The sequence below is a fragment of the Diabrotica virgifera genome, chromosome 2 (genome assembly GCF_917563875.1).
Source record: "Diabrotica virgifera virgifera chromosome 2, PGI_DIABVI_V3a".
Classification (NCBI taxonomy): domain Eukaryota; kingdom Metazoa; phylum Arthropoda; class Insecta; order Coleoptera; family Chrysomelidae; genus Diabrotica; species Diabrotica virgifera.
The window spans coordinates 221571221-221592780 of NC_065444.1; the positions used below are offsets into that span (position 1 = coordinate 221571221).

Consider the following 21560-nt stretch of genomic DNA (forward strand, 5'->3'; position numbering starts at 1 on the left):
GACGAGTAATCCTTGACCAAAAGTGAAGCCAAACTGACACCAGAGATTTTGATCATCGACGTATCTTTGGGGTATTGTTATGCATTGAGTATTTAAAATAAAAACATGAAATGTATTTAAGATGAAGAATTTGTGTACGGTAAATGTTTTATTAAGTTGCTCATATTACGTACATATGTTTCAATACATACATATGTTTTTATTAAGAATTTTAGTTGATGATTTACTTTATTTTTTATGAAATTTTAACCTTCAACGAACAGCCACCACTGGCAACCCATTGTTATTTTTGACGTGACCGCCATGTTTCTGGTGACAAACAAACCAAAAACTGGCTTCACTTTTGGAACGTGTGTTTTAAATGAGCGTTACCCGTCCTCTCTTTTTTCCTTGTCTAAGGTTGAACCTAACAAATAATGTGAATGTATTTGTATAATTATTATTGTGTTGTTTAATCTTTTCTTATTGTAGAAAAAAGGATAATACTATTAAATATATCTATTGTTAAAATAAACTCTCATTGTGATGGCTACACGCAAAGGTGGATTTTCTTGTGTGGTTCGTAGTTCGTACTGGGATGCCCCACTAGATCGTGAACAAATAATTCTCTTTTCAGTACCGAGAAATCGTAGCAGGTAAACGATCGTAGGGCAATGAGAGAAGTTTCTTTTAAACATTATGTGATTTATTTTCAAACATTTATGTGATTTCATATATCTACGTACCTATCTATTAAAATTATTTATTCCTAGATTTTTAATAAAGAATAAAAACAATTTAAACATAGCTATTTTATTAGTGTTTTATGTAATTTGCAATAGTATTATTTTATTTCCAGTTAACAAACATTTGCTTAATTTTGTTCAGATCATTAAGTATTTGTCTTAGCACCCTATTCAAAATAAGTTTTCGTCATCGTAATACATTTGAAATCTAACAAACTTTAGTGTGTACGGTTCTAGAAATAAAAGTCATTTTGAATTTATGCAAGGCAGGTCCACAACATCAATTTTTATTTTATGTCAGCTGAGGGAAACACTTCCACTGAGTGGAAGAGAAAGACTTGCACATAGTGTTTATTAATCTTGAGAAGGCATATAGCAAAGTTACCAGAAACCTATTGGTACGAAGTAGGAACGGAGTGTCAGCTGCATATGTGAGAGTGGCATAAGAGATGTGTCAGACGGTAACAATTAGAGAGCAGCTAATATGCAGCTGAAACTGGAAAATTTTGTGTGAAAGCAGAGCTTCATTAGGGTTAGGTTAAGTTCCGTATTAAACCCGCAGTTATTAATAACTAGAACTAGCGAATAACTAAAAAAGATAATGTTAGGAATCAGTATATATGATAAAATTAGGTGTGTATCCTATTGGAAACAAAATAAGAAACAGGTTAAGGTGGCTAGATGCTAGATCTGATATCTTCTTTGTTTCATATAGGCAGTACTGCCTGTTTTTCTTCAACGGTGCATTTCATTCTGTCCCTAAATTGTCATTACAGCTTTTCCTTGGGCGTCCTATACTTCTTCTGCCTAACAGTGACCTGTCCCTGGCTATTCTTACTATCCTTGATTAAAACATCCTGCTTATATGTTGAGTCCACTCTTCTTTTCTGTTCTTTACCCAGGTATTTATATTGTCTACCCCACATATATGCTTCTGATTTCCTCACTTCTTACCCTGTCCTGTAGTCCTTTTCCAGCAATCCTTTTTAAGATCTTCATTTCGTTGGTCTCCAGATGTCTGTGCGTGCTTTGCTTGTATCTGGTCTTGTTTCGGCCGTATAAGTCATAACGGCCTAATAACTGACTTATTGGGGTCTTTGTTTGCACTCTTACGTGTTTGTTTTTCCAAATTGTGTCATTTAAGCATCGGGCCGTTCTATTGGCTTTAATGATTTGTTCTTTTACCTCTTCTTCGATATTGTTGTCAGCTGATAGATTAATTCCCAGGTATTAGATGCTAGATGTGATGGAATAATTGTTATATATCCAGGCAAGTTGAATTTGGTACAGTACAACCAGAGTTTCCAGAAACCTCAGATACACAGAAAGAAATCGAAGGTGAATAAAGTCATTCTAGCCTCAGCCGCAGGGTTTCCTCGTGCAGCGAGAATATGGTGGTGTTGGAGGTCAAGAGACATTCAAAGAAATTTCTCAAAAGGAAGCAAAAAAGTTATCAACATAAGACAAAGTTAATAGAAAATTTGAAAGTATAATTCTGTACTAAGTTAAAAGGTCTTGGGTCAAAAATATCTATTTTGACAAGTTTTTTAGTACGAAAAAATGTAGTAGAAATCGATAGAAATTTTATTCTCTATTTTGAAATTAATTATTAAATTCAACTAAGCATTAAAAATCCATCACGTTTATATAAGTTTACAAAACTTAGTCAAAATCGATATTTTTAACTTAAAACCTTTTTACTTATCAGTACAAAATTGATATATGGGTTATATTAAATTATACATAAAAAAATACAATTCATATTAAATAGATCAACTTAAAAACACTATAGTTTTAATTATTACTTTGTTTCTCAGTGTAACTCAAATTTCCTACTGTTTTGAACGAATTCTTCATTACTTTTCTCAGTGTGGTGTGAAGTATTACCCCTAGCATTCTCTGACGGATATTTCTGTCCGCTGAATATCAAAGGAGCCGACAGGTACTTTCGCTTCTTGTTGGATGGAGTATTCTTTGCAATTAGTTACAATACAGATGATGATTTGAATCGAGTTGTTTATTGTCTTGATGTGCAGCAGGTTTCTTCAAAAAGAGTTCTTCCTGGATATCTATGGGCACTGTCCTCTGGTATCTTCACAATGTGGGGCTCAATCAAATTTTTGTTATTGTCATTAATAAAGAGATATTTAAACAGCTTATTGAGTCTCTCATTAATAGGTTCAATCCCAGTTTTCTCATACAGCATTCTGTTGGATGGATTATGAAGTGGATTATCAGGATGATGCATTCTAGTAATTTGTCGAAGGCTAGTTGTTTCAGCTACCTTTATATTATTTTTGGCAGGACCTTTAGAACAGATGCTATAATTTTAACTTTACCACCTTTATAGTGAGCCTAGTATTGGTAGATCTATCAAAATAAACAGGCTGCGGTGGCTAGGCTACTTAGAGAGAATGAATGAGGTGGAGCCATCGAAACACATTTAGAACCAAAGACTGGATAGAGTGAGGAGAAGATTCAGGCCCAGAGCATGATTTAAGCACCAGATGGAAGACGACTTATGAGTGCTAAGAGTACGAAATTGGAAAACCAAGGCGAAGGATATGAAGAAATGGAAGCTGATTCTGAAACAGGCCAGGACCCACCATAGGTTGTAGAGCCAATGATGATGATGATGATTACACATATAGAAGGTAGAAATGCAGGCTTCTAAAACATATTGTTACACTTCTTGAAAATACTTTTATTCATCACACACACAATCTGACAACTTTTAACTTCAAATACTCAATTACAACTGAACTATAAAATGTCAAACACATATGTTTATATAGATTTCTGAAGTTCTCGATGTCACCAGACATTTCTGGGTTATTTCATGACATCCAGAACATTCTTCTAGAACTACTTCTTCTTTCACGTCGAGGGACTCTTTCTATTTAGGATCAATCTACGGAACTGTCATAACAATATTTATATCACTTACCAAGTACTTCTGCTTTTTTAAATTTGATTATTGCTTTTATCATCATCAGCATTGGCTATACAACTCATAGTGGGTCTTGGCCTGTTTTAGGATTAGCTTCCATTCCTTTCTATCCTTTGTCTTAGTTTTCCAATTTCATACTCTTCAACACCCATAAGGCATCTTCTACCTGATCCTTAAATTGTGCGCTGGACCTGTCTCTGCTCCTCACTCCATCAGGTCTTTAGTTATAAATGTATTTCGACAGCTCTATTTTGTTCATTCTCTCTAAGTGGCCAAGCCACTGCAGTCTGTTTATTTTGATGGACCTACTGATACTGGGTTGAATATGCTGGTAAAGCTCAAAATTATTAGCTCCTATGCCATAATTTGTTTTCTTGCACTCCTGTATGAGGTTCGCTGTAAGGTGTAAAATATGTGGGAGAAGTGAGAAGTCCCAGATCTAAACAATAAATTTGAAATTTTTTAATATAAAATTTGTCTGAGGATTTCACTTTCAAAGCACCCATGTTTTTCATCACTTTTTGTCATCATCCATGTTTCTGACTAGTAAGTGAGGATAGGCTTAATAAGGGTTCTGCACTTATATGAATACTTTCCTTTTTTTGTGACTGTTCGATGTTAAAACTTTCTTTAGTCCACAGTATGCTCTATTTGCTAGATATATAAATATAGATTAATTTCTACAGTTACTGTATTACTTTGGTTGGTGTTTTTGAGCCCATTATATATAAACTCTCTTATGCCTAGTTGCACCAATAGACTGTAAAACAACTGATTTGCTAACCGTCAATTGGCGATTTAAATCGATGATCAATTATTATTTTTCAAACGAGTTACACCATTCTACAAAACTGTTGGTTTATAAACTGACAATGTATGTATAAGTGGCAACATTGTATTAGTACAGATTATTCCATTCGAATCCGAGTTTTGTCTGTGAAACATGATTGTCAAAGTAAGTTTTGTAAGGTTCTGTTATGAAATTGAATTGCCAAAATAAAAACAGTCGATTATTCAAATAACCGCCGAAAATGGGCTGGTTACTTTTAACAGTTCTAAAACTGTCGGTTCCAATTGAGTAATGGTTGGTGCAACATATTTTAAAATAAACGGACAATTCAAATCAAAAAATCAATCGTTTATATTTTTGTCGTTTTGCATATAAAAATTATAAGGGGTTTTTTGTGACGTTCCTGATCGAGATAGGAGATAGTGCACCAAAATTTGGGAAAAAGTAGACCATGACATAACTAAGTAAAATTCCCAGAGGCAGAAACCAGAGTGGGGGACGAGGGTAGTTATAAGGGGCAAAAGTCACGGTTTTCATTTTTTTTGTGACACTCATGATTAAGATAGTGCACCTAAATTTGGGAATATGTAGGTCATGAAGTAACAAAGTAAAATCTCTAGGGCTGGGACGCTGCATGATGGGGGACAAATGCGCCCCTGCCCCCACACATTTGTCCAACACGCAGAATTCCGCCCCTGGAGATTTTACTTAGTTACGTCATGGCTTACTTATTCTCAAATTTTGGTGCACTCTTTCGATCATGAGTGTCACAAAAAAATAAAAACCGCGATTTTGACTACTTATAACTACCCTCGTCCTCCACTGTGTTTTCCGCCTCTGGGGACTTTACTTAGTTATGTCGTGGTCTACTTATTCCCAAATTTTGGTGCACTATGTCAATCACGAACGTCACCAAAAACAACTTATAATTTTTATATTCACCGCAGCGTTCCGCCCCTGGAAATTTTACTTAGTTACGTCATGACCTACTTTTCCCAAATTTTGGTGCACTATCTCGATCATGCGTCGCAAAAAAATAATAAAAACCGCGACTTTGACCCCTTATAACTACCCTCGTCCCCCACTCTGGTTTCCGCCCGTTGGGGAAAGTCATGTAGACAACTAATTCAACATATCTCCATATAGTTTTTCCTTATTACTTATCACGAGCAAAATCCGCTTCTATCTCTCCGACTAACAGGTCAGATTTTTTGTGTCATGCTGTATTCTTTTAATTTTTGTAATGCTTTGAAGACTTCTTCCTCTGTTGAGATGTTTAATCTCTTATCAAAATTTTGAGAAGATATCACCAATGATTTTTCCTGTTCTGTTTCTAACCATTAATAACCTAAGTTTGAATTCATTTCTGTTCTGGTTAATCTTCTTGTAGTAGAATTTTCATGTTTCCATTCGTGTATCATACTTTTCTAGTTCTTTCAATTAGTTTTCTATATGCTCCTTCTTCTTTCTTTTCAGTATTTGTTTTTCGTCTCATCTCAGCTGCCTCTACTCTTTCTCTACTTGTCTCATTCCTTGTCTTTGCATATACTTGATTTTTTCTTTGCATTGATTGTGCACTTTCCTCATCGTGCTATTCCAACATTATTTTTTCACGCTTTTGTCTTCCAATCACTTCAGTAGGTACGTCTTCCAATATGGTTCTGCACTGCCTCCAATAGTTGTTAACATCTTCACCTATATCACCCGTTCAGTTCTAGTTCTAGTTTACATTCCAAACTTTCCTCAAATTCCTTAGTTATCACAGAGTTTTTTACACTATGTTAAACCTCCCCTCTTTAACTCCTCTAATAACTTTCTTTGCATTGGATATTCTAGCTCTTATTTTCGTTTGGACTAGATAGCGGTTCGAGTCTCTGTTTGCCGCCCGTCTTGCACATACATCTATTATGTCACTAAAATGTCTTGCATCGACTACTCATCATCATCATCATTAATGGCGTTTGAGCCACAACTCTTCGTGAGTCTTTGCCGCGTTTACTATTGCCTTCCATGTTTGTCAGTCCTGTGCCACTATTTCCTATTGTCTCTTGTCTCACTCCTATTTTTTCCAGATCTTCTCTGACTGCATTGACCACTACATGGTTAATTTGATTTACTCTATTTCCATTATAGTCCTGTCGCCAAGGGAGGTACAACGGTCTCCTTTATTCAGATGGACTTACCCAAGTTTCTTTATGTATTTTGACACGTAAAACACGAATTTTTTGGGTAACAGTTGGTCCGGATGTCGATAAGATTGTTATGAAGTAAACAAAAAACTTGAGGAATTACATAACAGCGATTTTTCGCAAAACAAAACATTTTTTTGTATTTTTTGGGTTTCTACAAAAAATGTTTATACAAGTCTTTTCGTAGAATGCATGGTTTTCGAGATAAACGCGGTTGATCTTTCAAAGAATCGAAAAATTACAATTTTCGAAGCCGAATACCTTTTGATTAAAAAATAAAATAGCAATTCTGCTTACCGAATTTGAAAGTTCAAGTCAAATTATACCGGTTTTGATTAGTTGCATTGCTAAAAATTAATTTTTTTATTGTCAAACAAAGCTCTAAACAAATAGTGTTTCCCGTGCCCAATGCATGCGTTTTAATGGAATTGCCTGTTTGTAGGCACGCCTACTCGTCCGATTTTAAATGAGAAATGCATTGAAAACATCACTTAAGCACTATGTGTTTATAGCTTTGTTTAACAATAAAAAAAATAATTTTTAGCAAGGCAAATAATCAAAACCGATAGAATTTGACTTGAACTTTCAAATGCGGTAAACAGAATTGCTATCTTATGTTGTAACATTTTTTTATATAATAGGATTAGTAAATAATTAATATACCTGTTGGATTAAATTTTAAACCCACTAGTACTCATTACGGGTACACCTATGGCCGTTTCAGTAAATAACTACCCTGCGCTAAATTTACTATCATAACGGTACTGGCACATTTCGTTGTCGGTATGACAAACGCAAATAACTGAGTTTATTATTATAAACGGGACTATTTTTATTGCAACCTTGCCGAAACACAATGTTTTGAAAATAGACCGTATGTCCCTTATTTTATATGGCTCTTGCTATTGTTATTTGTTTCGTATAGAAACCTCCCAAGGAGTTCACTACTAAGATTCCGTTAGGTATTCCATCCTATTCAAAGAGGGAATTGGCATTGCAATGTTTTATTGCCACTTTCCGTTTCAGTAATATTTCAAAGGAATAACTTTCCTTTCTGAACCCACCGTTAGGTCTCTTTTGACTTCATTTTGCGGTATCTTTATGATGTACCGTTAATTTACCTAAAAACGCAAGTAGGTCGGTCCTTTTTTGGAGATCCATTTTTTGAATATGGATATATCCCCACTTTTTTAGAAGGAAAGCATCGCAAAGATTGCGAAGAGAAAAGGGACTTAGCGGCTGAAGAGCTTGAAGTGCAGACGTGTGTCGAGAGTACCTCATATCTTATCTACCATATACCTTATCTGCAATATATCTTGGGAGTGAGAAGTCACTCTATGATCTTATGATCTTATCTGAGTGGTATTCACTCGCTTATCGTATCTGTATTTGGATCTAACACCCGATTAGATTCAAATTACCATATAACTTCAGTGCTTGCTTACTAGTTAAAGTAAATATAGAGTCAGTGCAATTTAAGAGGCAGAGTAACTGTAAGTGTCTTAATTATACTACCTACAACTATTTCCAAAAATAGAGCAATCTATGGGCTATCTACCTCAAAAATATCTTCATCTGTGGTTAAGACTAACCTCCGATGTAATCTCATCAGCGATTTCATTAATAGAATTTTTTATTCATTACATAAGGACTTTTCATTGCCAAACCTTAAGTACAAACATTCACTAATTCATTAATAGCTGTGAGATTGGCTTTTTGTTTATAAAACCAAGTGCGGGGTGGTTTTTGATCTTTGAACAGTAAACGTTTGTTAACTTTGTATGCTTTGCATTTAATTTTATTATATCTTCGTACTTTATATTTTCTATCAATCATTAAATTTACCATATCAGTTATCTCGAGATAAGCCCTAAAACAGTAAAGAGAGATTTTTCATGATAGATGCTTGATTTGATTTTTTTTTTAATTCATAACCAGGCTCTCTTTACTGTGTTTTTAATTGTGCATGTTTTTGTTATAATATGATACGTGTATTTATTCTATCATAATCATTGTTTATTTCTAACTGTACACAACAACACATTAATTGTTGGTGCAGTTTTGATTGGTGTATATTGTTTTCTCTTTATTTCTTGTGTTTTTTGGGATTCACCCTTCTGGTGAACCATTTGTACAATATATTGTTTTTTGTTTATGTCACAAGTTTTATTTATCTACTCTTAATAAGTTCCCTGATAAGAGATTACCTCTAAATAGTTACTAATTAACTTTCTATATCTTTTCTTGTATGTGGTCTCAGAACCTCATTATCTTTCCTTACCTACCTGTTTTCGTATCTAAGGTTTCTTAATTTTCCCCTTGCAACCCCAAAAAGTTAAGTGGCGCCCTGTATCTCTTCTCTTATCTTAGGTAATTTTACCTATCTATCTTTTTATCTGTTTCTCTCTCTTCTCCAATCGACCTTCTCTTGTATTATCTTTACCTATTTCTTCTATTGACTCCCTTCCACGTTCCAAAAGCTAGTTTCGAACCCACGACTCGCTTTTCACCTACCATCTGGCTGCCGTCGCAGTGTCTCCATTGGTGACCTTTCTAGCACCATCCGAAAAGAGGCTTCCGAGGTTACAATGTTTTAATCAAAAGTTATTCGGGTTCAATTTCGATTTTTTGAAAGTTCAACCGCGTTTATCTCGAAAACTATGCCAAGGGCGGATCCAGAGAGGGGGCCATGGCCCCCTCCGAGGATTTAAAAAAATATATAAATTTAAATATTTACTATTTGTAGTTCAAATGTTTCTAGTTTCAAACGCATATTCCGTTTGCCACGTTCACAACGAATCAGGTTCAAAGTGCAAATTATTACTCAGTCATATTTGCAGAGATATGTAAAGAAAATAGATCAGGCTAGTCATATGCCACTCAATGCATCGGGGTGTAACGCCGATATCAAGTACGGTGGTCTAGCTATCTTTGTCTGTCGTGCGAGTGTGAGCGTATCTACCAAGAGGTGGGAATAACGGAACGACAGTGACACACAGGCGGCGGCCATCATATGCTAGAGAGAGAAAGCTAAGCGCCGGTAGAGAGAGATAGATAGACCACCGACCCGAACTGTTCCGCGTTACGCTATTTTTCGAACTGACCTAATCTATTCTGTTATATCTATGCATATTTGACGAAAGGACTGACACATCCCACGTGGAACAGCTTTCCCTAAATTTGAGATGCATAGATACACAATAACAACATTCGTGAATATTTGTCAAGTCCATTGACGCTTATGATGAGAATATAAAAATAATTAGTGAAAATCAAGAAAGAGGGAAAGAAAAGGACAGGAGAAAAATACTGACAGTTGAAGAGTAATGAGCTCTGAAACGGTTGATGCAATAACAGAAATAAAAAAGGTCGCAATAAATGCAGTTAGATGCAGTGGCGGATCTACGGGGAGGGAAAAAGGGGGCCCCCCTAACAAGGTCCAAAATTATAGAAAAAAAATTGTTGCACATAAAAATATATTAGCTGACATGCAGCTCAAATCACAGACAGACCAATTCGATTCAATAAATACTCTAGTTAGTAAAATTAAGGGAACTTAATACATATAAGTTATTGTTTGTGTCTTTTATATAATTTGGGTTTATCTTTTTAATGTTTTGGTTGATGTTTCATTGGAATTTCCCATCTTAGACAAATTTCTCCTCCCAAAGCAAATATCTAGATCCGCCACTGGTTAGATGTCCTTGCCTGAATCATATTTTAAACAATTCCCTTTCAACTCCTATTAATGTATCGTCCATCAGAAACACGGTGGGAACAATGAAGTCAGTAATTTTTTAACATGTCAACCAAGAGAACTGAAGTTTTAAAACTACTCGGACAAAATTTAACAAGTTTATGCGTACAAGATGGGTTGAGCGCCATGAAAGCGTAATCCAGTTCAGATCTGGCATTTTACATATAACTGAAGCATTAACATCTATCTCAACATGATCATGGAAGGATCCAAGACTGCTACACTTGCATTAATGTTGCTTAATCTTTATGCATGCACATCTGAGTTTCTAGAGTTAATAATGTCACTGACTGACATATTAAAATTAATATTACCACTAAGCCGACTTCTATAAACAAAATCTCTTGATGCTAACCTGGCGACTAAGGCTGTTTCTAATACCATGTTGACTTTGAAAGACAGCAGATCTAACTGTGAAGAAAATATTAGTAAGATCTTTACCGAAGTTAAAGAATAGGCAGACGAATTAGACGTTAAAGTTAAGTTATCTAGATTTGTGGGTAGACAGACTAAGAGAGCCAATCATCCATGTGGCCCAGAAAAATATTACAGACGTACAATTTACATACCTCTTCTAGACAATGTTGTACCGATTTAACATCAAGACTACATGTCACCTCACTGCGTTGTTTGTAGCTACGTGACATTATTTTTACACTCCTAGCTGATTCCTAAGGAGAAAAAGAAGTGGAACTATTAAAACCTTTGAAGAAAGCAGTTGAACAGTTTTCACCTATCATGGACATTGGTGATACACAGACAAACATTCTTCTATTGCCAAATTAAGTAACAAAGGTGCTTGACGTTTGTGACGAAAATATTTTTAAGGCACTTAAAAGTATGTGAAAAGAAGTGCCTTAAAACTCACTATTTTAACCCTGATTTTTAAAAAATTTCCCCCAGACTCCCGGGTATCCCCCACCAAAAGAAGTTTATGGCCCCTCCCGAAAATCGGTCCTGGATGCGCCCTTGAACTATGCATCCTATGAAAAAATTTGTAACAATTTGTTTTTCTGTTTAGAATGACCCAAAAAATAAAAAAAAATGTTGTTTTGCTAAAAATCGCTGTTATGTAATTCCTCAAGTTCTTTGTTTATAACAATCTAAACCACATCTGGATCAACTGTTACCCAAAAAATTCGTGTTCTACGGGTCAAAATACATAAAAAAACTTGAGTAAGTCCATCTGAATTAAGGAGGCCGTTGTAGCCCCCCTGGCGACAAGACTATTACCCTGGCGACAAGACAAGTCCCTGTGATTTTACCTGTGATTATAATTTTGCATAGTGTTTCATTGGTAGGTTGGAAGTCTATTATAAGGTCTTCAACTCTTTTATTGATTGTGAAACCTGCTCCTAATCTGTTTCTAATTTTCTGTTAGGTGGTAACTATAATATATCTTGAAGTTCCTTTTTTCACAAATTTTCTTTTCTGACTCTCATATCCTGAAGTGCAATTATATGGCTTCAATATATTTCCAAATTGTCAATAAGAGTCTGTAAGGCCCCCGATCTGTATAGCGATCTTACATTCCACGTGAATAAACCTAAATCATTAACCTTTTTCATGCCAAGTTGTCATTTAGATTTCAGGCTGGAAACTTCTTGAATCCCCCGGCACCCAGATGTCGATTAATTTTTGCATTTTCTCTTTATCGTCTGCTATTATTACTAGGTCATCTGCATATAGTAATCCCTCCATTCTCACTGGTACTAAATTCCTATACCCCATTGTCGACTGTAATTGTCTTGACCTTCTTTTAGCGCTCTTCATTACTGTATCCATTACTAATATGAATAAAACTGGTCTGAGACTGTCCCCTTGTTTTATTCCTCTCAGGTTTATTATTGGCGATCTGTTTCCGTTTATTTGTACTTTAATGAGTACGTTTCTATATGTACTGTTTGCCACACTTATTATCTTTTCCGGAATTTGCAGGTCTTCCATTACTGACCATATTATTTCTCTATTTATAGAATCGAAAGTAGCTTTAATATCTATAAACGTAATATATGTCTTCTCCTATTTCGTTTTTCCTTTCAATTATATTTCTCAGTATGTATATATTATCTGTTGCTCCTCTTTCTTTCCTAAAAGCTGCTTGTTCTTCTTCTAGTTTTCCTTTCAGTTCTTTCCTGAGCTTCCTTTGTATTATCCCGGTGTAGACTTTATATGCGACTGATGATAAGCATATGGCTCTAGTTATCACATTCCGCTTTCCTTTCTTTTCCTTTCTTCATCTCCTTTCTTGTTTATTGGTATTAACAAAAATTTTTTCCTAGTCTTTCGGTATCGTTTCTGTTCTCCATGCTTCCCTCATTATTTCCAGTAGCCAAAGTTTGCCTCTTTCTTCCACGTACTTCAACATCTCCGGATCTATGTCATCGGCACCTCCTGCTTTTCCAATCTTTATTCTTATTAATGCTTCTTCAATATCTTTGATATTAATTTCGTCTATTCGATTGTTCCTATCCTCTTCTCTTTCTTACTGTCCTCCCTCCTCGTTTTGTCGGTTCCTTGGCTCGAATTTTTTTTATAGTCAATTAACCCTTAATAACTCTAATATATAGGGTGGGGCAGATAAAGAGCCTATTAGAAATATCTCGAGAACTAAAGGCAACAGAATCATGAAAATTGGAATGAAGGGGGTTTGAAGAGTGATCTATTTAATGAAAATATTTTCATCTATTTTCTACTTCCGGTTATACCGGAAGTTGCTTATAACTTCGTTTTTTTAAATAGGACACCCTGTATATTTTTACATTTTTGGATTCTACTCGATGTCTTCTTTCTTAATATATGAGGTTTTTTTTATTATTATACAGGGTAGTTTAAAAGATAATTACGTTTTTTTCTTAATTTCGTAACAATTTTCACACCCTGTAGAATTATAGTACTTTGACATCAAAAACTCTATTTACGTTCAGATGATTTCTAATATAGTCTACTATTGTTAAACATTATTAGTATAGCTATATATTGAATTTTAGTATACAGGGTTGGTCAAAACACGGAATGAATATTTTCTGAGTTTTCTTAAATGGAACACCCTGTATTTTAGTATTGTAATGAAATTATATTTTATGGTACTTTTTTATTTTATAAGCATTCCCTATACCTAACTGCTTTGATTTGTGAGTTATTGGTGATTCAAGCCAAACATTAATTGCAACAAAAAATACGTGAAATTTTATTAGGTTGGCCTTGAAAATATTCAGTCACAAATAATTTTTCGGAAATAAATACATATTAATCTAATAGACTGATCGTTAAAATTCCCAATAATGGTTGAGCTATCAAAATACTTACGTAGTTAAGATTGTTGGTGCGATTAACAATTAAGCACAAATTAAAGCAGTTAGGTATAGGGAATGCTTAAGAAATAAAAAAAGTAACATAATTATCATTTCATTACAATACTAAAATACAGGGTGTTCCATTTAAAAAAACTCGGAAAATACTCATTCCGAGTTTCGACCAACCCTGTATACTAAAATTCAACAATACTAATTTCAGCTATACTAATAATTTCTGACAATAGTAGACTATATTAAAAATCATTTGAACATAAATAAAGTTCTTGATGTCAAACTACTACAATTCTACAGGGTGTGAAAGTTGCTACGAAATTAATAAAAAAAAACCTAATTATCTTTTAAACTACCCTGTATAACAAAACAAAACCTCATATTTTAAGAAATAAGACTTCGAGTAGAATCCAAAAATGTAAAAATATACAGGGTGTCCTATTTAAAAAAAACGAAGTTATAAGCAACTTCCGATATAACCGGAAGTAGCAAATAGATGAAAATATTTTCATTAAATAGATCACTCTTCAAAACCCCTTCATGCCAATTTTCATGAGTCTGACGCCTTTAGTTCTCGAGATATTTCTAATAGGCCCTTTATCTGCCTCACCCTGTATATGAGGAGCAGACTTTCTATATGCATTTTGTCAATTTTTTCAAATTTCCAAAGAAAGATGGCTTCGCAAACTATATGTATAAAGCCACCATTTCATGCCACAAAAGACGTTCTAAATGCATTCTGTTGTCTGCAAATTAAATGAAAATACCTTGAACTTTCTATGTGCTGTATGTCCATTGACGATAGACGAACTAACCGAAGCTTGTCCTTACGCTGTGGACTAATTGCGATTTGTTTGTCGTTGCATAGTAGTTGGTGTCTGTACTATTTAATAAGTTAAACAACTTGGTAGAGACTGGTGGATTGTTTATGATATTAAAACTGCGTTAACCTATTTAAAAATTGAAGGAATCAAGTGTTGCCAAACGAATTATTATTAAGAGATCACAAAACGACAAGGATATTTTGCTTAAGACCGAGCTGTTTTATAGAAATGATAATCCATCCAAACAATTCTAAACGTTATTGAAACGTGGAAAGAAGCTTTTGACTTTACACTTACCTGCTGTAGAACTTCAAAATGAAGTTAAACCAAAAAAACTCTTAGTGGAACTGTTAGGGGCGAATTGGTTAAACGATCCTGAAGTAACATGGTTATGGTTCTTTTCATGAGCATTTTTCAGTGCGTCACAAATGATAGAAAAAAAGGTTAGTCCGTGATAAATACACATTTATGACATTTATTCTAACATGACATTTTAGTTAAATCTGACAGTTGTCACCTTTTATTTGCAATTTGGTATAAAAACAAATCAATTGTGTTTATTGCATTTATAAAATGGTATTTTCTTTGATTTGTATAGTCTTATAAATTGTACAGATTAAATTTTTTTATATAGAATAATATAATATTATTTAATATTATATTATTAGCGCCATCTATTGACAACTAGATTAAATGTTATAAATGTCACCGAAGAAATGTAATCAGCGACGTGCGTTTTTTTCTGTCACATACAATTTAATGCGTTAGAGAGAAATCGAAAAACTGTGACGCACTGAAAAATGTCATGAAAAGAACCATACAACCAATTCTTTCTAACACTAGTGACCAAAATGAAAATCGAGCTAACCTTTGTGAAACTGAGGATGATGACGTTATCGAAGGAGCTGAATGCTGCGATTGCAATTATGATGACCATGGAGACCTTTAAGACATGTAAAATGCCATCAGAGCCGGATTTAAGCCAGTGGGGGCCCCTGGGCAGAATTGGTGTGGGGGCCCTACCTCCTAGCATAAAAAATATTGATCTACTTTTATAAATATAATTTTAAATGATAAGAGAAATACAAGAGCTGTAACTTGTTACAGTAATATATTAAAAATAATAGTACGATGTATGGTTAAAGTCCGGGAACTTTTCGAGATATTTTAATTTAAAATTTCTTGATTATATGGAACATAAGTTGCATTTAGACATCGTAACCAATGCTCATTGTAGATAGATAAGTCAAACACTCTTGGTCCACCCTAGACCGAAGTCGATTTTTAATTAATTTAAATTTTGAGAATGATCTCTAACCACTGCAGTTAGTTAGCATCAGAACTAAATATAAACAAAGTGTCACCTCAACATTTGGAAAAGCATCATTCATATTTTTTTTTTAGTAGTTGGTACATTTGAAGTTCTTTGCTTAATTTGATGAGCTGATTTCCTCTTTAAATGAATTGAAGAATCTTACAAACTGTAGCAGATGGACACATAAGTTTTCATCTAAATCATTGCTATAAGTTGGTAATCGTTGGTGAGTGAGCTTCAATTTCATTGAGAGTTAAATTTTCCAATTTTCCAAATGATGTAAAAATCCATAATTGGAATGGATGGATTCATATGCAGAAAGCCTTACAGACAGATTCAAATCAAAACGAAACCGTAGATTTTCTAATTTTACTAATGCCATACTCTGTATTAGAATACAAAGACTCGTTTCATACAGGTTCTCTGAACCGCATATTGGAATATTTTCCTAGCGGTACCTTTTGATATTGTCTTATCTTGGTTAAACAGAGAACTTGAATCGAGTCGACATTCATTTCAATTAACTATATCTTCTGCTTTATGACCGCGATTTGGTAAAAATATGGTAAACCTTTCAATAGGAGTGAAACCTTCTATGTAACGAAATATCACAATTGATTTTTATGAACTGAATAATATTTTGACTTCTTAATCCTTGAAACTATTTCATTTAATACGTTGTGACCCATCGGATGTACAATTTCCTCACATATGGTTGATGAAATATAGTTGATATGTCCGCTTCCAGGATTTGAATATTTATTAAAATATGGTGCTTCAAAAATTGATCATATGCAGTTAATAACTGGAGTATTCCCAAATAATTTTCATTTTGTGATGAACTCGACAACTCATTTTTGCTGCAAAATACTAAATCTCGTTCACAAATAAACTTTATAACACTAAAATTAGTCTTTGAGTTACCATTTTCCAATAATTCTTTATTTCTTCGACCTGTTTTGCTATTTCAGTATAAATACGCCCAATTCTTTCGTGTGCTTTAGACATTTCGTGATCCATGAGCCTACTATCTGCATGTTTCCAATCACCAAATTCTCTGTGGCTAAAATGTGTACGAACACTTGATAAGAATTTACAAACAAAGCAATACACTCACCCGGTGGAAGGTGAAAAGCATAACCATGAACAATGTAATATTATCACTCCTACGCTCTTTCATTTTATACTTGCCATACATTGTCGATTCCTGTATCTCCTACCAATATCTGTTTAAATGAACCTCTTATGTTTGGGGCTTTGTGGGGGCCCCCGAAATGTGGGGGGCCCGGGCAGCTGCCCAGCCTGCCCCCCCTTAAATCCGGCCCTGAATGCCATTATTGTTCAATTAATTTTTAAACATTTTTTTGTATTAAAAATAAAAGACTATTTTTATGAATGAAGCTACTCGAGTTTTTTTACATCGTTAGGTACTACCAAAAGTCGTTCATACCGCTTTGTGTAGACAATCAAAATGCGTTTTCTCCCAAGATGACAATCTAAATACAGTTTGTCCAGCAGTTTTTTTAAGTTTTTTTGGGATATTATCAATGCTATATTTTTGGCATAGAGGTATAATATTTGATTGATTTTTTACACATATTTTAGGTATATCAGTTTTTCGTTTAATTTGTTGCCAAACGCGTAGCAGTTTTTCTCTATTTGCCAAAATTACAAAAAATGGACAAAATGCATTTAGAAAATCTGCTCCTCATATAATCAACCCTTATTTTAAATATTTATATTATAGTTGTTTTGTATTTTAGGCTGTCTTCAAGATGAAAAGAAAATGGAAATTACGGAGAAACGCATTGAAGGTACATTTTGCAAAGAAAATGATATGGTACATCTTACAAAAGAAATGATACAGACTGAAAGAAAAACGTTAAATACAAATATGGAGGTTGTAACTGAAAAAAAACCTTATAAATGTGAAATTTGTTTTAAGCAGTTCGCTCAGAAAAATAATTTTAAAACACATTTGAGAGTGCACACTGGAGAAACACCTTACAAGTGTGAAATTTGTTTTAAACAATTTATTCAAGCACAAAATTTGAAAAAACATTTGAGAGTTCATACTGGGGAAAAATCTTACGAGTGCGAGATTTGTTTTAAGCAGTTCGCTCATAAAACTAGTTTGAATATACATTTGAGATTCCACACAGGAGAAAAACCTTACAAGTGTGGAATTTGTTTTAAGCAGTTTAGTCGGAAAGATCGTTTAACTTATCACATGGGGGTTCACACTGGAGAAAAACCTCATAAGTGTGAAATTTGTTTTAAGCAATTTAATGTAACAAGTGATTTGAACAAACATTTGAGAGTTCATACTGGGGAAAAACCTTATAAGTGTGAGATTTGTTTTAAGCAGTTCGCTCAGAAAGGTGGTTTGAAGTCACATTTGAGAATGCACACAGGAGAAAGACCTTACACGTGTGGAATTTGTTCTAAGCAGTTTACTCAGAAAGAACATGTAACTTATCACATGAGGGTTCACACTGGAGAAAAACCTCATAAGTGTGAAATTTGTTTTAAGCTGTTTTCTCGGAAAGGTCATTTGAACATACATTTGAGATCCCACACAGGAGAAAGACCCCACAAGTGTGATATTTGTTTCAAACAGTTTATGACTAATACTGATTTGAAAGGGCATTTGAGAACTCATACTGGGGAAAAACCTTACAAGTGTGAAGTTTGTTTTACACAGTACAGTCATGCAAGTTCTTTGAAATCACATTTGAGATTCCACAAAGGAGAAAAACCTTACAAGTGTGAGATTTGTGCAAAACAGTTTACTACTTCAAGTGATTTGACAAATCATTTGAGAACTCATACTGGGCAAAAACCTTACAAGTGTAAAATTTGTTTTAAGCAATTTGCTAAGACAAATACTTTGAAAACACATTTGATAGTGCACACCGGGGAAAAACCTCACGAGTGTGAAATTTGTTTAAAACAGTTTTCTACTACAAGTGATTTGAAAAAACACATGAGAACTCATACTGGGGAAAAACCTTATAAGTGCGAGATTTGTTTTAAGCAATTTTCTCTTAAATGTTCTTTAAAAAGACATTTGAGAGTGCACACTGGGGAGAAACCTTAAGGTACGATTCCGAACGGCAATTGCAGACGTCAGTTGCAGTTGTCGCTGTGATGGACGTCTATACTTTGCACTATTAGCCCCTTAATATACACATTAATTTTGAACTTTAGTGTATTATAAGACATGGCGTTCTCACATATCGCTTTTTATCAGTTTAAACACATATTAAATAATTAAATCCTCTATGCTCTTTGTTTCTAACGATATCAGGGACATCCAAAAAACAAAATGTTCACAAAACATAAGGTTATAACAATGGTCGGCAAAGTGTGGCTCCGGAGCCGCATGTGGCTCTTTGGCTCCTTAGGTGCGGCTCTAGCACAAATATCCACGGAAAGTGCAATATTTTTATTTAAAAATAATTTGGTAGGAAAAACCTTACCTACATCTTATTCTGATAAATTAGCTTTTATCAAACTTACAAACTTTAGCATTTGTCAAAAATCTTCTTGATGCTATGATAACCGAGTTGAAATTTTTCCCTTTTGAAATTGGCATTAATAGCTTTGAAATACAAGTTCTGGATTTAAGAACAAGAAGGTAAGGCGCACTAAATTCGAACGTCTTTGTGTTGAATCGGAAATATTAGAGAAGAAAAAAATGTTCACAACACAAGTGGTCTGCTTTGAATGACCTGGAGAAGGAAGACATGATCATTTTTAATGCTTGGAATAGTATCCTGATTCTTATGATCAGCTGAAAAAGCACACGTTTGCTGTTCTTTCCCTTTTCGGGTCTACATACACTCACCGGCAGAGAAAACGGGCACCCCAAAAAATGGGTCATTTTTAATGTCTTGTATTTCCTAAACCTGATGTCCGATTTAAGTAATTTTTTAAATATGTTATAGCCTTATTCTTTATCAATATCGCTGTAATAATATTGTTGCTACAGTATTTCTCATGATCATCTTTCAGTGCGTCACAGTTTTTCGATTTCTTTCTAACGCATTAAATTGTATGTGACAGAAAAAAAGGCACGTCGGTGATTACATTTCGCCGGTGACATTTTTATAACATTTATTCTAGTTATTCTAGTTGTCGATAGATGGCGCCATAATAAAAAAATAGTTTTTTTTTAATTAGATAATATTACAAATATAATCTGTATAATTTATAAGACAAAGAAAATATCATTTTATAAATGCAAGAAACACTTTTGATTTGATTTTATTCCAAATTGAAAATAAAATGTGACGACTGTCAGATTTAACTAAAATGTCATGTTAGAATAAATGTCATAAATGTGTATTATCACGGACTTACCCTTTTTCCTATCATTTGTTACGCACTGAAAAATGATCATGAGAAATACTGTAGACAGGTACATTGTCATTGTATACAGGGTGTACGAATCAAACTGTGTTTTTTCTCAAACTTTGGAACACCCTGTGGAATGTTTTAGCTTTTATAAAATACTAAAATTAAAACCCAACTATAGCCACAGGTTTTCTTAACATTCTGTTTTTTTATTCATTCGCTTATGTTGGATAATAAAAAAGTTAAGCACTTTAACAACTACCCCTGTTTTTCGTCAATACAGGGTGTTTTTCAATAAGTACGGCAAGCTTTAAGGGGTAATTCTGCATGATAAAATAATGACAGTTTGCTTTATAAACTTATGCCCGCAAATACTTCGTTTCTGAGATAGGGGGTGTTGAAATTGTTCTTACAAACTGACGATTTATTTATTGCTCTAAAACGGTTTGTGATATGCAAATGAAATTTGGTATATTTTAAGAGCTAGTTATTGCGCATTTTTTGGCATACAATTGAGAATTTTATATTCACCATTGGCGTGCATACGGGATATATCTAAAATATTTATACCCATATGCACGCCAATGGTGAATATAAAATTCTTAATTGTATGCCAAAAAATGCGCAATAACTACCTCTTAAAATCTACCAAATTTCATTTGCATATCACAAACCGTTTTAGAGAAATAAATTTCAACACCCCCTATCTCGGAAACGAAGCATTTGCGGGCATACGTTTATAAAGCAAACTGTCATTATTTTATCATGCAGAATTACCCCTTAAAGTTTGCCGTACTTATTTAAAAACACCCTGTATTAACGAAAAACAGGGGTAGTTGTTAAAGTGCTTAACTTTTTTATTATCCAACATAAGCGAATGAATCAAAAAACAGAATGTTAAGAAAACCTGAGGCTATAGTTTGGTTATAATTTCAGTATTTTATAAAAGCTAGAACATTCCACAGGGTGTTCCAAAGTTTGAGAAAAAAACACAGTTTGATTCGTACACCCTATATACAATGACAATGTACCTGTCTAGCAACAATATTATTACAGCGATATTGATAAAGAATAAGGCTATAACATATTAAAAAAATTACTTAAATCGGACATCAGGTTTAGAAAATAGAAGACATTAAAAATGACCCATTTTTTGGGGTGCCCGTTTTCTCTGCCGGTGAGTGTATAAACATTTAAAACAATGGATTTTGCGCCAAAAATTTTGTAAAAAATACAGTGTTATAGGAAATAGTACCTTACAAATCGAAAGAAAATACAAGTTTCTACGATGATTAGAAACGAAAATATCGCCAAAAAACGAAAAAACACGTTTCAATTTGTTG

General features: G+C 34.0%; 2 protein-coding genes across 3 annotated transcripts in view; one reads left to right on the top strand and one right to left on the bottom strand.

The window, feature by feature from the left end:
- LOC126880390 (zinc finger protein ZFP2-like) overlaps positions 1-20446 on the top strand; it is a 23334-nt gene extending 2888 nt beyond the window's left edge. Inside the window, exon 2 of the mRNA XM_050644225.1 lies at positions 17622-20446. Within this exon, the coding sequence (XP_050500182.1) occupies positions 17622-18958 (1337 nt within the window). The 3' untranslated portion in view covers positions 18959-20446. The remainder of the gene's footprint in view (positions 1-17621) is intronic.
- LOC126880392 (uncharacterized) overlaps positions 1-21560 on the bottom strand; it is a 62123-nt gene that overhangs the window by 11652 nt on the left and 28911 nt on the right. The window lies entirely within an intron of this gene.